The sequence below is a fragment of the Sycon ciliatum genome, chromosome 1 (genome assembly GCF_964019385.1).
Source record: "Sycon ciliatum chromosome 1, ocSycCili1.1, whole genome shotgun sequence".
NCBI lineage: Eukaryota > Metazoa > Porifera > Calcarea > Leucosolenida > Sycettidae > Sycon > Sycon ciliatum.
In genome coordinates this window covers 93755909-93773728 of record NC_088643.1, presented here as the reverse complement: position 1 = coordinate 93773728, position 17820 = coordinate 93755909, and the positions used below count along the sequence as shown (strand labels likewise).

Genomic DNA, 17820 nt, shown 5'->3' with positions numbered 1-17820 from the left:
TCTACAAACTCATTATATTAACATACACCTAGCCGTTCAAGTCCTGCTGAAGAACAAGAAGAGGCACTACATATAAAAGTAGAGTAGAAATGCGAAATTTTGAACTGCAGACTTGCAGACTTGTAGCTTGTACCGGTACTACTAAGTACTAGTCAATACTAGTCATTATCATCTGGTCATGTGACTTGTTTGATTGATCGTCGATTCGCCATCCGGGAGTAGTAAAATATTGGAGTAGGTCTACGAGTATAGTACTTGTCTTGTCGACTCCCTCGGCCCGGCCTTATCTGAGGCTGCAGCTGCTGAGCATCACTACACTACAATTGTACAGTCCATTCAGAAAAAGATGGACTTCTAGCTTTTGGCCATAAATGGGTCAAACTTTGAGTTTTTTTCGAATTTTTTTCTGCAATCCCTATGGAATCCTCTTCCTTTTTTTTTGTTTCTGAAGTTTTTTTGTCCAAAAAGCAAGCCATAACAAGAATAGAATTTCGGCCAGGTTTTGCCCCAACAGCACTGAATTGGGAAAAACCATAAAAATCCAGGCCGTTTGACCCCGCCTACAAACTTGCATTGTGCGGTTCGAACCCCAGTTCAGGTACCCTTTTTGGACCCTTTTTCAAATTTCAAATTTCGCAGCACTGCACTGTGTACGATGAAATCACGAAAAATCGCCAAATACGGGAGCTCGCCAGAGCCAGATCTGCAGCGCCCATCTTTTTATGAATGGACTGTAGTATACTACATGTATCATGTCTATGACTCATTCTGATTGTTATGACATTGTTACGTCATAATCACGTGCTTTCAGGTGTTCATGCTTGGCCCAGACATGCATTTTGTTAGCATGGTTCATTCATAATAGGGAGGTTCCGGAGTACTATTTTTCGTGCCAAAATTCTTGGAGGCGCTACGGATATTTTATACGTCGTTTTCGAGCAGTGAAAAGTTCCGGGGTACGGAACTTATGTGTTTGCCGTCATTGCCTAGGTTACGATCGCAAACACGTCACATTCCCGCGCTATGCCTTTTTATTTTGAAAATTTGTACCGAAATCAAAACTTCCCGCGGAAAATTGATGTTTCTCGTACCAAATTTGTACGCGAAAACTCTTTCTGCACCCGATGACGCAAAATCTCCATACGAAACATGGTTCGTATGAAAGCCAGTCCACACGGATTCTCCGTGCCGAAAAAGCGTATGGAGCACGCCGGGAAAAAATCCGTAGTGCCCATACGGATTTTGGCACGGAAAATCGTACCCCGGAACCTCTCTATTATCACTATAGGGAGTTGTATGACTATTGTATTATAGTAAGTTTGGCGTCATCCATGTCATCCAGGTTCCAGCTGGCCCTACATCAAGTCTGTACCGAAATAAATTAATGGTTCTCTTTTTAGACCATGCAGGCAAACACCAGTAAAACATACGTACATGTACACGTGTTTTCGCGTATGTACATGTATGTATGACTCAATAACACGATTTCGTCTCATTATTATGATCATGCAGTTGCCACGTGCACGTATCCGTTTCCAAAGTCCAAACCCACAGTGGCATTTCTGCACTGACACTCTGTAACCCACACTCGAACCGGGGCTGAAACTGACCCCGCATAACTCACTGAGCGTCCGCCGGGCAAACTGTAATCCAGACCTTTTCACGGTGGGCAGTGGACAGTGGTTGTATCGATGGAAGCTTCATGGTATCACATGATCATCAAGTAAATGAATAAATATTCGAAGTACATTGTACGTGTATATGCATGAGGTCGAGTACTCTTGATAATGGATTATGTTGAATAAAAATATCACTGGTAAATAGCTCAAGCTCAGTATACAGTAACGTGGTCACAGACTCACAGTCCATAATCTTGGTAACGTCACAGCTGAATCAGTAAGACCTCAGTAGTCCGGGTATAATTTTATTGAACTTCTGCTCAAGTTTCATAGCCCATTCTACTCATCATTTGCAAAGCCAAACGGGGTTTTCTTGATCATACTGGAATCAGATCGAGCCACTTGTATGAAGTCTTGGTCGAGCCACTTGTACAGAAAGTCTCGATCACACTCGGCCACTAGTACAGGAAAGCAAAGCCGCAGAATACTGGCACTACGCCATCGGCTGACTTTGAAATCCGAGCGCAGAAGCTCCACGATTCTGTTCCACTTTGAAGTCACGGTGTCGACCGACCATTCCAGCACCTGTAGCTGGTTCTTTTGATTGTAAATACTTCGAAGTAATAATTGATAAACCTTTGCTTCGTGACATCATAAGCGACTCGTTACGGAGTACAGAATCCTGTAGACTCTTTACCTTTGAAATTATCAGCTACTGAACGTTCAGCGACAGCCGACAGGTACTATAGGTCTTTCCAATCTGCACAATGGCGTTAGTACACCATGCAGTATGTCTGGGTGGTGCGGCCCAAGGATACACAGCACAGCCGAGCAGTCACTCAAGTCTGGTGGCATTGAGACAGTGATTCCACAGGGACGAGATGTCGGTGCCTAGTTTTTGCTCGTAGTCGACGCCGGGCAGTTGGCGCGAGCACGGATACTCGCCCACCTGGCGGAATCTGGTGTCCATATGCAAGCCACCATGATAACCCATGCCCCTAGTGAGTTGATTCTTCAAGTGCGGCACGCTGGTCCCATTGATAAAGTCACGGAAACCAGCCGTGGACAGACAGTTGTTGATGTAGTGAAACGGCAATTCTAGGTCCATGTCCTTTGGGTATTCGTTGTGCAATTGCTGCGATAAGTCTACCAGTACTTCTTGATACACATGACAGTAGCTTGGCACCACAGCGGATGCATACAAATCTGAGATCACTCCTGATGCATACCAGCTCAGTGTGTCATAGAGTGTGGTGTAAGGGAGTAATATATCTACTGCTGTCCGGTGATATGCGGACACAATTGGATCCATGTGGCACTTTCGCACACAGCCGAAATTCTCTCTGGTGAAAGGCCCATCCAGATCTTCAGTCGGATTGAATCCAATGCCAGCCCGCATCGGCCTGTCCCTGACAAGAAGATCGTTGAGCTTCCGCAAGGCCATATCGTCGTTACGATGTCGGATTACTACATCAGGGTGCGAGGCAGAACGGTACGCCAGGGCTGCATCCTCGTCTAGGAATAGCACAAACTCGAACTTCCACTTCTGAGCCTGCTCTATATGAATAGCTTCTTGCAGCAAGCGGTTGCGCCCTGTGGTCCACGTTGAATTTGGCATGTACAGCATCCGAAATGTGTTACTTTGATGATTGGCCACCGCACTTGTTGTGATATTCTCCTTCCAAGACAGACTTATGACCGCCGTGTTCTTCCAATTCGACCTCCGTATCCATTTCGCGCCCGGCGAACCCCTCAATTGCATCATGTAGACAAATGAGGCAGCCCTGATGGCCAGACTGTCTCTACTCTTCGCTGCAACATTGCCGGCCTTTGTAGGTGAGCTAGCCGCAGCAGACGAGTGCAGGAGATCTGAAATTTGGCACGAGGAGATGTTTCGCCCAGCGAGTAGGTACAATCCCAGTAAGGTAACGACGAGGAGAACACTCAGCTCGCGGCGAGTTGGGCTTGATGTATAGAAAGACAAGGCGATCGTTGGAGCCCTCTCCGCCATTCGAACTCCATGCAGTTCTAGACTATGCTGCGAGCTTACAAAGTATCAGGTACGTGTACTGTAACCGCTAAGAGTAAATGGAGGCAGCTTTTTTTTGCTAACCAGCAACCTACGTCTCTGCGAAAGGTGTTCACCAACAACTGAGTTAGCTCTGTTGACTAGTATTAGTAAGGAAACAGATCGGAAAAGCTGGAACTGCTTCCGTCACCATGTACCAACTGCACTGCAAAACTAACTACCGGTTGCTAGTTGCCCCACTAGAACGCATCATGACACATGTGTACAAGAGCAAGGCCAAAGGGTACCGCGCCGGTGGACATTTGATCGTTTTATGTCTTTAGTCTTTTACTTCTTTGTCATCGACGAATCTCATAATATTCTTGCATTGATAATAATGCTGGCACGCACTGCCAGTGCAGTACCGTCGCCTTACGTCGACAGACTAGACTGTGACTGAGTGAGCGTACATTCGTAGATCTAGGTCTAACCTCGATCTATGTAGACCAACCACGTCTACAATGACTATGCAGCCTAGTAGTAATAGTAAAACTGATGACTTACACTTACACCTGTGACGTTGTGTTCGCATTGCGCAAGTGAAAGCCATACTACCCACATTAACATATCTCGATATCTCACTTCGCATCTCGCACAGGCGCTTACTTGGTTCTGCATGACAGGCGCTCAAGCGGTGTGACAGTGAATGGTGAACGACATGACTGACGTCTGTGGTCTGCACCAGGGGCGAAGGGGGTAAGGAGTCGTCGAATCTACTGTCGCGACCCGCGAGTGTTTACTGTTGTCGCGCAGTGCAACTGCAACTAACTTAGTGCAAGCAGCAAAGGCAGCCGAAGACGGAGTACCGGTAGTTAGTTGCACTAGCATTGAACTACATCTAAAATTAATACTACATTCTACAAGACTAGACTAGACAGACGAACGAACACAACGACAACGAACACAACGACAACGAACACAGCGACAACGAACACAAGCAACGAACACCCCCCCCCCCCCCACACACACACACACATTGATTGAACTTTGAAGTCCTTCCGCAGTCGAGACTGGCATTCAGCCGCAGATGCTCTCTCAGAGTCTGAACTGTGGCATCCTCAGTAGAAGCCCTGCTGAACACTCTCTCCATTTGCACCCTGCGCCCCCCCCCCCCCCCCGCCCCCCCTCTCCCGTCATCTGCTACACCTGCGACCGACAGTTTGCACGCCCCAGTGATCGCGCACGCCACAACCACAAGTGTAAGGTTGAGCGTGCGAAGCCGGTTGCCATGGTTGCGGAGCAGAACAGTGCATGCGATAATTATGCCAGTGTGGAGAGTGTGGCCGTTGGCTGAAGTCCCGTGGAGGTCTGGCAAGGCACAAGTGTACTTACCCCCAGTCAGCAGTCGGTGCGCCCCTGCCTGCTTCTCCGCTGTGCTGCATCGCTCACTGCCAGGCTTGTGACCGCTGCTTTGCGTCTACACGTGGCCGCGCCCGTCATCGCTGCTCACGGACTTGTAGTCGTCCGACCGTTCAGGACCGTCAGGTTTCAAACTTTCACATGTGTTTGCGCCTGCTCCCGCCGATTTCGCTTACCGCATCACCTGGATCGTCACAGGGCTGTGTGCTCCTCCTCTCTCTCAGCTGCCCCTCCGGGGCCCACGTAACCTTCATGGCAGTGGCTCAACAGGACAGGACAGGTGTGTGTGTGTGGTGTGTGTGTGCGCGCGCGCGCGCGCGCGTGTGTGTGTGTGGTGTGTGTGTGGTGTGCGTGTGTGTGTGGTGTGTGTGTGTGTGTGTGCGTGTGTGTGTGGTGTGTGTGTGTGTGTGTGCGCGCGCGTGCGTGTGTGTGTGTGTGCATGTGTGTGCGTGTGTGTGGACTATGAGTGACTGTGTAACACCTAGCCTATAATATAGAGTGCTTGTCGAACACTACTACTAGTACTGAGTACTAGCAACCATGATGCCATAGGCATAGTGATGGAACTACAGCAATACATTTTGTCAGTGGAAGACGGAGCATAGCTGAAACAACAAGGGTATAATACGGACATCTCATGTTCAAGGACGGCATTCAAAACTCCAACACCAAGGCAGGCATAGTGATGAGAGCTCTGGGGTGGCAGCATTTGCATACGGGTATGATGATGTGACGGGCCGGGGATAGATTGGTCACTGTGACGGAATAGCATTTGTACAATGGAGATCATATAGAATAATAGAACACTACTACATACACTAGCAAGCCTGTGTAATGATTAGGTGGTCACCAGTCACCAGTCACCAGTCACGCTGGTAGCTGCGCCGCTCCATACTAAGAAGTAGGGGCTGCATGTGTAGTGTAGTGTGTAAGTTAGTAGCATTTACTTAGTTAGTCATAATCACTGCTACCAACACGGTTCTCGTACAAGTAAGAGTTAGCCTGGTGCTGGAACAACGCTGTACTCTCAGTAGAGTGTGCAGGCTGTAGGTTCACTTGTAGTCTGCTGATAGATGCCTTGCTAACCAAACAGCACGGCAAGGTTAGGGACACTACCCTAGTCCAATCAGCCTGTGTAGAGATCAGCATTTCCGATTTGCTCAGACCAGGTGTACGACCAGCTCTATGTGCCGACCAGCGCTCTTGTAGTATGCGTCGTGCAGCAGGTGGTCTACTGATTGCTGGTCCAGGTTTCTCACAGTGGTGTGGTTGATAGAGAGAATCTGCATGCCCCTCTGCAAGCTTCTATTCGCCGCTGCTAGGCTATGTGGCTGTACAGAGAATACACGCATATGCACACACAACACCCTGGTTATAGGAACTGTTAAAATACATGTCAACAAACAATGGATCACTCGTAGTGTTTCGCTACTCTGAGTTTCATGCACCGTGTGCAATCATCAGGCAAACAATATTCAAATTGTTTGTTGACATGTGTCATTGCTCCCCCCAAGAAATTGGATGTTGAGCACTTTTTCTGCAGCTGCAGGCATAGTCTTACTGAGTAACTGTTAGGCCATGGTAAAATTGATTCTCAGGTCATGAGCCTGTGAAAATCGGTGCGAGCGAGCGATTTTTTATTTTAATTCCCACAATTTTTTTATTTCCAAAGATAGGGTCACACATGTGTATGTCACAGGTTCATAATTAATTTATAATTATTTTATTATTCAGGCCAGGGAGTAGAAAAATACCGGTATTTTACTACTCCCGGATTCATACCTTTCGCATTGACCGTTTTCATGCACGCATATGCATGCATAGAAATTAAAAAAATCGTCGGTGCGCCGCCAAAAATCGATGCGCGCGTACTTGAGAATCAAAGGTATTTTTTACCATGGCCTTATAATATTATATTGTAACCCACTACACTAGTCCAGTACAGTCGTGTACATGTACATGGCAATAGCATACAGAGTTGATATTGGGTTCAGCGCCTACTGTGCAGCATGCTCTAGCCGTGTATGTGCGACGTGCCAAACTTGCACCCACGTGGCGGTGCTGTGCTACTCGATGCTTATCACAATCGCAATTATCGCATACTAGTACACTACTGGCCTGCCGTGTATGCCGTGTGCGTGCATGCATGCCCTGCTGCCGTGTGCGTGCATGCATGCCCTGCTGCCGTGTGCGTGCGTGCATGCATGCCCTGAAACGTCGGTATAACGTACATGGACCTCCGGGCACGTAAACCTTGGCAATTTTATAACCAAGGCACTCAGAAAGGTAGTCAGTGGACGGGGGCGTCCGACACGGTACGGTCACTACGGTATTGACCGTGCCACTTTTTGCCCCAGTTACCCCGTGAATCAATACTAAACACACTGATCTGGACTCTAAATTTCCAAAATTTTCGGCTCAGCCACCCCCCCCCCCCCCCCACGAGTAAACTGTACTTCAGATGGCTGACCGTACCACACTAAAAACACTTTCCGACGCCCCTGGTGAAGTACAGTAGCAACAAGCCAAGGTACTCCATATCCAAGGTCAATTGACAAGAAAGGAACATGCACAGATTGCCCTCCAAAAAAGTGCTTTACGAGAACCGGTATACATCTACATGTATACCCGACTCAAAGAGAAACTAATTGTAGTCCAAAGTTCACAGAACTTCAGTGCTTCATCCATGCTGGTCATGGAGCAGGCAGGACACAACACCACACTGCGGTATACTAGTAATGTTAGTTCCTAGTTGTACCAACAGACTATCCCAGAGAAGCACTGTCGACTAGTGTACAGTCCATTCAGAAAAGGTTGATATCCTAGCTTTTGGCCATAAACGGGTCAAAGTTTGAGTTTTCGTCTCCTTTTTTTTGGCAATCCCCCATGGAATGCTCTTCCAATTGTGTTTTTGAAGTCTATTTCTCCAAAAAGCAAGCCATAACAAGAATAGGATTTCGGCCAGGTTTTGCCCCCAAAGCACTGAATTGGGTAAAAACCATGAAAATCCAGGCCGTTCACTCCACTTGCATAACAGTACATTTGCGGTTCGAACCCCAGTTGAGGTGCCTTTTTGGACCCTTTTTCAAGTTTCGAATCGCACGGCACTGCACAGTGTACCACAAAATCGCCAAACACGGGAGCTCTCCAGAGCCAGCGCTCAACCTTTTCTGAATGGACTGTAGGTGTTACTGCGCCATACATGTACATAGTACATACAGTCAACTTTGTGTATAACCACACTCGGCGGGGCATCAGAGAAGTGTCGTTATTCGCGAAGTGTCCTTATAACCGAAGTCTCATTATATGTATACATGCTAGATGGGACTTTGCTCTGGACATGGAAATTCTGTCGTTATTCGCGAACTGCCGTTATATGCGCAGTCGTTATTAGCGCAAGTTGACTGTACATCATTCCACATCACATTAGGGCACCTCAACTCAAACACAATACAGGCACGTCTGTTGTCATCCTGATGATGGGCCACGCTGGACAATTTGGTGAACAGTTTACAGCGGATGCAGCACAGACACCGCATTGTGTTTGAGACTTTTTGATTTGAGGTATCCTAATGTGTCAATGGCTGCAATGGAATCCGCGAGTACTTAGAAAAGTTTATTCCACAATACAATTATGCACACTGCTGGAGTAATTAGTACCTTGATATCAGATATGAAGATTCTCGCATCACCAGTGTCCGAACAAGATCCATTCTGCTCAGCGCTAGCACACGTGGAAATGCCAAGTGGGACTGATGCATTTTTCTCTAGAGTCACTGCTCTGATCTCTCCGGATAGGTTCTGAAAGCCACCATACGTTGGCATGTATAGGCCACACTTCATTCTGCGTCCATTGCTGCGACTGTGGCCACCGTCAGACTGCAGTGATTGCCAGTGACCAATGCTGCTGCCGTGATTAACTCCAGCCGCCGTTGGATGCCTGCTCGTCATGGTATTGCACCCATCAACTTCCATCTGCTTACAACCACCATTGCAGCTACCGTTATAGGCCCCAAAGCCATTGCTACTCACAATGAACTGGCTCTGGTAGCTGCATGACTGTACCGTGGGCATTGGGGGTACTGTACCACCGGGGTACTCCAGATCACCACACTGCTGAGCTGGGTCTGCTGAGAATGTACGCTTGGCAAGCGGCTCCATCGACACACGCTCGCTAGTATCCATTTCTCCGGACAGCAGTGCCGCAATGTAGCGATGCAGAGCTGGATTACTGGTGAACGTCAACTGAGCTGAGAGTGGGAGTGTGCGTTGCTGCTACATTTACAATTACATGTAATACTGGTATCGCCGCTACAGAGAAAGACGCCAGTCCAGGAACCTCCACTCCAGCTGGACTACGATTGCGTTATAATTATGACTTGGGTACGGCAGTGCTATCCACCAGCTGCCTGGAGCGGTGTGCTAGGAAAGCTAGAAGCATTGACTAAGAGATAGTGACTGAGTGGACCACGATAACTGCGTCAGCTCTGTCACAATTCTCACATCGCACGAGATAAGAAGAAAAACACCCATTCTTCTTTGTGTTTGATGCTGCGTCGATATTTTCTGAAGCGCTTCCTGCTTTCAACGTTTTGAACTTTCGCGCGAAGTGGTGTGGCACGTGCCCAGCGTAACCACTGGTAACGAGCCAGGTGCTACCCCCTCCCCCCCCCCTCCCGTTGTGACTGGCACTTCACTGCTAGCTGGCACTTCATCTTCACTGCTAGTGCTAGCTAGCTGGTACTACAGACTTCAGTCTATTCAGAAAAGGTTGATATCCTAGCTTTTGGCCATAAACGGGTCAAATTTTGAGTTTTCGTCTCCTTTTTTTTGGCAATCCCCCATGGAATGCTCTTCCGTGTTTTTGAAGTCTATTTCTGCAAAAAGCAAGCCATAACAAGAATAGGATTTCGGCCAGGTTTTGCCCCCAAAGCACTGAATTGGGTAAACACCATGAAAATCCAGGCCGTTCACTCCACTTGCATAACGGTACATTTGCGGTTCGAACCCCTGTTGAGGTGCCTTTTTGGACCCTTTTTCAAGTTTCGAATCGCGCGGCACTGCACAGTGTACCACAAAATCGCCAAACACGGGAGCTCTCCAGAGCCAGCGCTCAACCTTTTCTGAATGGACTGTAATCGCCATGATCACTATCGGCGTATCGCACTCTGCAGACACCGAAAACAAACCAAGCCAAGCTAATCATGATTCATTATAATGTGCAATACTTGTCAATCTGCCAGAATCGACTTAGAAGTTGGAGGTATTCCGCTACCTTCATGTTATGTACCTCAGTCAATCAGAGTCTTGACGTTCTGGCAGTCAGTACCGTGCCAGTAGTCAGATCATAGTCACCCAGCCTCCTGAACTCCGTCTTTCAGCTCAGGACTGGGGGGGGGGGGTCCAAGGAGTCACAAGGGCACCGCTCCACAAGTTCACATTCATGTCACCTTCTTCATCACCCCGTTCCCTACAGGCTACAGCTCTCCTGATATTTCAGAATCAAGCGGCGGCGAATAGCAGGGGGGGGGGGGGGGACTGTAGTTTTCACAACTGTAATAATTTATATTATGTCAGAATGCATGTGTTCCACAACTGTATGTCAGAACTAGAATACATGTGCCTGGGCTTCACAACAGATAATGTTAATTGCACGCACACACACACGCACGCACACACACACGCACGCACACACACACACACACACACACTTGTACTTGTACTTGCTCACTGCCAAAACTGGTCACGTGGGTCTCCCCGGGAGAGGGGAGAGAGACTCAAAAGGAATCTTGGAAAGATGACTCAATTGGCCATTGAACCACCCAACGGCCGACACCCCCTGAAATCCCCAAACTAGGGTGGACTTGAAATGATCCCACTTATGGGCTCACCACACCTCAGTAAGTGGGTGAGGACAAGGTGGAGAAAAAGGATTGACGGCATCAGGGTATCCGTCCCGGGATCCAACTGCAGGTACCCCTGCCCTCAGTGACTGAGGTAATACTTGGTCACAGACTAGTGTGGGTGGCTAAATCAGAGTGGATCTGATAAAAGCTTCACTAGCACCATTGATTACACAAGAGTTTATCTAGCCAGAAGTAGTCCATGGTTAACAGGTATGTATACTTCAAATAGAAAGTATATGAACCCTGAAACCAACAAAGGTGGTAGGTACAACAATACACCTTCAAGCAGCCGAGCCCGTTGGCAACAGGCCCAACACTATCTGGCATAAGTGTACCCACCAACCGAACTAGCTGGCACACACGCACACACACACACAAGCTATGCACAGTAGTGTATACCCAAAGAAACAGACTGAGGACTAGATATTGTGACACTGCTGCTGCTGCTGCTGCTGCCGCTGCTAACAATGGCCACCATGACCGGCTGACCCCCCCCCCCCCCCTTACTCTCTCTCTCTCTCTCTCTCTCTCTCTCTCTCATAAGGGCAGTAGCACCCGGTTTGGTCGGTCCGTCCATTGACGCACCTTATTTCAAACAAGTTGACCAACCTGTGCAAAGCTCAATTTTCGTCAATAATGTACTTTCCAGTCAAGTATCTCATTTGGCTGGACCCCATGGAATTCCTGGACCCCATGGAATTCCTGGATCCCATGGAATTCCTGGACCCCATGGAATTCCTGGACCCCATGCAACCATGCTCATACACACACTGTGACAGTGATGCCGCTACTTGTCCCGTACTACGCACTACTACTACTTGCACTGTCTGGGCGGGCAAGTGACTGATCACGCCAGCCATGATTCCGTGACCAAACCAACTTGAAGTCAAAACATTGTCGGGAACAGAATGAGTGTAGTATGAATGCGTTTCGGCCTCAAATATTAGTTTATGACCACTGTTGTGAGGAGCATGCAATACCAAGATCAATCTAGAAAACATGAAACGGACATTGGTCAGGAGCTGAATTGCTTCCTTCAATGAGGCTGCCCCACACACAGCATGTAATGATGGCCATTGAAGCATGCACTTCACAAGCAATGCAACAGCAAATGAACAGCACAGACAATCAAAAGAAGTCGAACCATCAGGCCACGGGTCGTCACTACTGCACACTGCATGGGTCACAGTCACATCACAGCGCCCGATCACAGTCCTGTCATAGTCACTGACCATGCTGCACACAGGTTCTATAGTCTTGTACATAACTGGTTTGCGCCGCAGCACTGTCTAATGTTCTCCTGACGATGAGGAGGATGCTGTTGCTGCTACAGGAGACCTTTTCACCAAGGACAAAGGTAGGTTAGATTAAGGTCTGAGGAGAGAGACAAACACACACACACACACACACACACACACACACACACACACACACCACACACACACACACACACACCACACACACACACACACACACACACACACACACACACACACCACACACACACACACACACACACACACACACACACACACACACACACACACACACACACACACACACACGTACACACACACACACACACACACACACACACACACACACACACCAGCAAGGCATAACGTCACTTCAACCACAAATCGGCATATACGCAAAGCTTATAATTCAATCTCTGTTATGATTAAATTCTATTTCGAGACAAGAAAGCAGTTATCAAAGGAAACCCACCCTATCCACAACCAAATGACACCGATTCACTTTGACAGAGACACTGTAGTAATTCTGCAGCGAGGCTTCTTTTTTCGTATCTGTGACCCACCATTGTTCACAATCATAGTACGCATTGCTGATCCTACAAGTGCATGGATGCCCTTAGGACGTTAATTAAAGGGGAAATATGGCCCAGAATCAAATTTTCACTACTCGTAGTCTTCAGGGTGCTGAGTCGAATGGTCTTGGTCCGAGAAAGCTGAGACGCTCCCTTCCTCCTTTATTCCCAATCAAACTCGCCACTTCCACCGAAACTGGGTGACTGCGCCCTACCAGGTGGGGATTTGCATGCCAAATCTCACTAAAAGTGCCATTTCGTTCTTATAAAAGCACATCTGTCATAGCACTGACTGCACATTTCCCCAAAGATAACTGCCGTGTCGAGATGAGTTGTGTTCTTTGCCCGTATCTATTCGGAGGTGGTAGAGATAACCGTCCTCTCCACACAAGCACCAGAACGTGACTCCAAATCGTATGGGTGAGCCATGAATAAACATCTTTGCGGAATGATGGCCCTGATATGAAAACCATTGACTCGGCAACAGATTTACAAAGAATTTTAATGCAGCGCATGCGCAGATTGTGAATAGCAACTGAATAGAGCGGTCGTCAATTGACAAACCCCCTTTTCTTCATAATGCAGTTGTGTGATGTCCGCAACCTACTTAGTGAGCAGATTTACATGGTAGCATAAGTTAACCGTTCTTGCGGTCCAGTTCTCGCACTGTTTTCAGTGTCTGCTCTAGGATTGTAGGACAGCCGGGTACACGTGTACCTGGCGCAACCATTTCAACCGGGTCGGAGCCGGTTACACATGTACCTGGCGCTGTCTCACCAGCCGAGTCACATGCTTTAACTGGTTGGTTGGTTTATTTTAATTCGGACAATAAACGGGAACTAGGCCCTATGATATAAAGGCGAATGGATAAGCCGCATTTAGAAAAGAGAGGACAGGAATTAGAAAATTACGAAAGAAGAAGAAGTATCTGACACATACAAGCCATGTAGTCAGTCCTTTCAAAGTTCGGTAGGCCTATAGGCGGACAACCGCGCACAGACTTGTACTTTTTTCGCGTGCCAGCTGCCTTCAAAATTCGAATATAGGCCCAGGGCTAAAAAACGAACCATTATTACTGATTTTTTTCCCGGAAAATGCATTATTTCGTATATTAGCCCATGGGCTTATATGCGCGGAACTACGGTACTACCAAATTTTGGTCAAGATCCGACAAAAAGTGATTTTGGAGCAAAAGTGTCCCGAACTACCTTAAGCAGCATTCTGACACTTACATAACACATGGACAATTGTTGAATGTAACTTGTACATAGGCAGAGACAGACGCCACACCATTGGTAGCCAGGCACGAGTATCGACCAGCGTCGCTAGCGGTTACGTTGCGGATTTCCAAGACACTGCACAGGTCACTTTGCACAACACTGACACGATCTGAAGTCATCGTGGCTAGTGTGGTGTTCTCCATTGTCCACACAATTCTGTCCGGTCGTGGATTGTTGGATAGTACACATGATGCCACAAGTCTATCGCCGACTGATGTGCAAAGCTGTGTGGCAGGACGTGTTGTGAACACTGGTAGAGCTACAAGACAACATACAACGAGAGAGAGAGAGAGAGAGAGAGAGAGAGATAGGGAGACTATGAGAGGGGCTAAGAGAGAGATTAAGAGAGAGTGTGTGTATGTGTGTGTCTGCCACGCTCATTAGATAGTCATACCGTCAGGCGAAATTACTGGTCAGTCGGCGACACGCATTTTTCACAAAAAAATGCGTTTCACCTGTTGGGAGAGTATGCGTGTACTCGAGTCTCATCCTGAGCTCGTTTTTTCTTCTTTTTTTCAGCTCCAGTATAGCTGTATTTTTAATTGCAATGCCGTCCTCGATTGTTGTGTTCGTTGTTCAAACGAAGTGGACATTCAATCATGAAGGCAGAGGACATAGGAGCCTGATTGGAGTTTCTCGTGGCATAGGACGGCCACACAGAGACACTTTGGGATTTTCTGAATATAAAATACCGTTCGCACGATGCTGAGATCAATTTGTGCGATATCAAATTGTTTGTGATCTACCACATCGAGCAGAACGGGATCCAAACACAAGCTTACCGACGGTTAGGCTGCCGACCTGACTGGACAAATGATCCCTGGCTTCACCAGACGCCAGAAGTCGGACACCATGTCCTTTGCCGCGACGTCCATCTCCAAAAAGAACTCCATCGTCGTCGTGAAAAGCCTTGAAATACTCAATATTCAACCGAGATTCGCGGTCTCACCCTTTCTCAGATCGAATCATTTTTTGTTGTAGCAGTTGCAGGGCAGTTCCCCGCCACTACTTCAACAGGGGATGGCTCCAAAGCATGCCTGGAACAAGCCATATCGAGGTTGCAAGCCACCCCTCTCAGCAAGAAATTCGAAATTTCAATGGTTGAAGATATACTATGAAGAGAATTTCAAAAAGTATGTTTCGTGGAGCGATCGCTCAACCTACGTCATTCAAACTTTGCAGGATGGTTCAGACGTACATGCTAGGCATGGAACCACAGGGGATGATATCATAGCTGACACGCAGAGTCACACACACAGCATATTCGTGTGCACAGACACTAAATTAGTGGACGTCGTCATCTTCTTCCCGCTGATCTCAAATGTACTATGACGTGCTATTTCGCCTGACGAATCACTCTGTGAACACGATTGACAGCGGGTAATGAACATGACTGTATGCCATGGTTAGCAGCAACCAAACCATCTACAGACATACTGTGTACGCAAGCAGCTGCTTACCAGCACAGAGGAGACCGTTTCCACCAAATCCTTGCAGACACTGGCAGTTGAAACTTCCAGCAGTGTTTGCACAGACTGCGTTGTCATGGCAATTATCAGTTCCCAATGAGCATTCATTGATGTCTAAATTGTACGTGGCAAAAGACATTTCTCTCAATTTTCTCTCGATGTACTCTTTAGTGAATACAACTCGATAAGATTTTAAGCTGATTTCCTGTCTGACGTGTATCTTGAATCGTGAATACCACAATAGCAGAATATTAGCTGCACCGCCGCTTGCAAACATAAATCACCTCTAGCACCAAATATCTAAGCCAGCTCGCAAGACCACTAGTAGTGGTGGGTGACACGGTCTGAACATCACTAAATCATGTCAAGAGTATTTGCTTGTTCGTACTGATCAAGCAGCATTTCTGCGATATAAGCCAAACATTGGCGTGTTTCAATTATTGCTGCCTTTGCTACTATAGCAGCTATTATAACCTGAAATTTGAACACAACCTAATTGGTGGTGAAGTGCATAAAATACTGAAAGGCTGAGAGACCTGCCACAGCATAACCCAATTCCACATTGGCGAGGAAAATCAATTGCCCCCGAAAGATTGCACACACGGTAGACTGAGGGTGCAACATGATGTACGTGTGTACTGTGACTGGTTCATGGGTCATGTGATATGGTCATTAGTCATGTGACTCATAAGTCATTATGACAGCGTCAAACGTCATGTGACTGGTTCATGAGTCATGTGACTACTTCACTCACCCATACAGCTAACACCCGTGCCAGTCCAGCCACTGTTGCACATACAGATGAACGATCCAATCATGTTATTGCACTGGGCGTTGACATCACAGCGGCTTGGCACCTCGGTACATTCATCGATATCCACACAGCCTGTGCCACCTGTCTGCTGTCCATCACCAGTGTACCCTGCATTACACGTACACTGGAATCCTGGCACTTGGTTAGCGCACGTGGCCAGGGCGTGGCACGTATGCGTGTTTCTTGCGCATTCATCTATATCGGCACACTGACCACTGCGGCCGGATCCCTGGTATCCACTCAGACAACGACAGTTAAACGAGCCGATGGTGTCCATACACACGGCAGTGTTAACGTCACAATCATGCGTTCCCAGCATACACTCGTTAACATTGTCACAGTTGTCAATTCCATTACCCGTATATCCGGCTAGGCACATGCACGTATGTGACCCGATTGTGTTGGAGCAGACTGCGTTGAAGAGGCAATTGTGCGACACGGTGTTACACTCGTTCACATCCTGGCACGTCACACCATCTCCACTGTATCCAGCCAAGCATCTGCATTGGAATGAGCCGGCAGTGTTGGTACATTCAGCATTGACATCACAGTTATCAAGACCCAGCTGACATTCGTCAATGTCCCTGCATGTTGCCCCATCACCAGTGTACCCTGCTAAGCACTGACAACTGAATGATCCGTCGTTGTTGATGCAGAGACCTCGGGGTTGCGGCGCACAGTTATCCGTATCACTGGTACATTCATTGACATCCGCACATAGAACGCCATTGCCCATATACCCGGTGTTGCATGCACACGTAAAGCTGCCTTCGGTGTTGCTGCACTCGGCGTTGTCATGGCAATTGTCCGTTCCCAACGTACACTCGTCCACATCGGCACAAACCAACCCGTTACCTTGGAAACCAGGTAGACACATACATCCATAAGATCCCAGTGTGTTCAGACACAGTGCACGGCGACTGCAGCCATGTGTGCTCTCAGTGCACTCGTCAATATCCTCGCAAGCCATTCCGTTGCCTCGGTAACCGTCGTTGCAAGCACACCTGAAGCTGCCGGGCACGTTTGCGCACGTGGCCTGTACGTGACACGGCGGTGGCTGCAAGGAACACTCGTTTATATCTACACCGCCAGACACACAGCCAGACACACAGCCAGACACACAGCCAGACACACAGCCAGACACACAATTTATGCATAATACACAGGTACATATAATCAGGGTTCTAGCCAAAGGGGGGGGGGGGGCTTGTGAAAATGTGCCCCTCCCCCTTACTCATTTTCCGATTTCGTGTCTTTCATGCAATTCAACAAAAATGCAGTCGGAAGTCGCTATTAGATGGTTCATAAAGGCACATTTGTCTGGGGCGAAGCCGGGATTCGCCCCATACGTTGCATTTAGCGTGGCAAGACAATATTGGAAAGAGGAAAATAGGATATAGGGTAACTGTTTCCCATGCCCCCCCCCCTCCACAATACATGTGTGAGTAGACCCCCCTCCCCCTCCACAATACATGTG

General features: G+C 47.8%; 2 protein-coding genes across 2 annotated transcripts in view; both read right to left on the bottom strand.

The window, feature by feature from the left end:
• Window positions 1–5650: 5650 nt before the first annotated feature.
• On the bottom strand, window positions 5651–9590 carry LOC135807173 (uncharacterized). The gene is made up of 2 exons (XM_065321195.1): window positions 8707–9590; window positions 5651–6377 (listed from the first exon to the last, which is right to left on the bottom strand). Exons 1-2 carry the CDS (start codon window positions 9229–9231, stop codon window positions 6207–6209), a joined length of 696 nt encoding a protein of 231 aa, XP_065177267.1. The 5' UTR covers window positions 9232–9590; the 3' UTR covers window positions 5651–6206.
• Window positions 9591–11787: 2197 nt separating this feature from the next.
• Window positions 11788–17820, bottom strand: part of LOC135806581 (fibrillin-1-like) — a 36273-nt gene continuing 30240 nt past the window's right edge. The window contains exons 14-17 of the mRNA XM_065320776.1: window positions 16284–17423; window positions 15521–15643; window positions 14013–14319; window positions 11788–12326 (exon numbers count right to left, since the gene is read on the bottom strand). Coding sequence (XP_065176848.1) covers window positions 12320–12326; window positions 14013–14319; window positions 15521–15643; window positions 16284–17423 — 1577 coding nt within the window. The 3' untranslated portion in view covers window positions 11788–12319. The remainder of the gene's footprint in view (window positions 12327–14012; window positions 14320–15520; window positions 15644–16283; window positions 17424–17820) is intronic.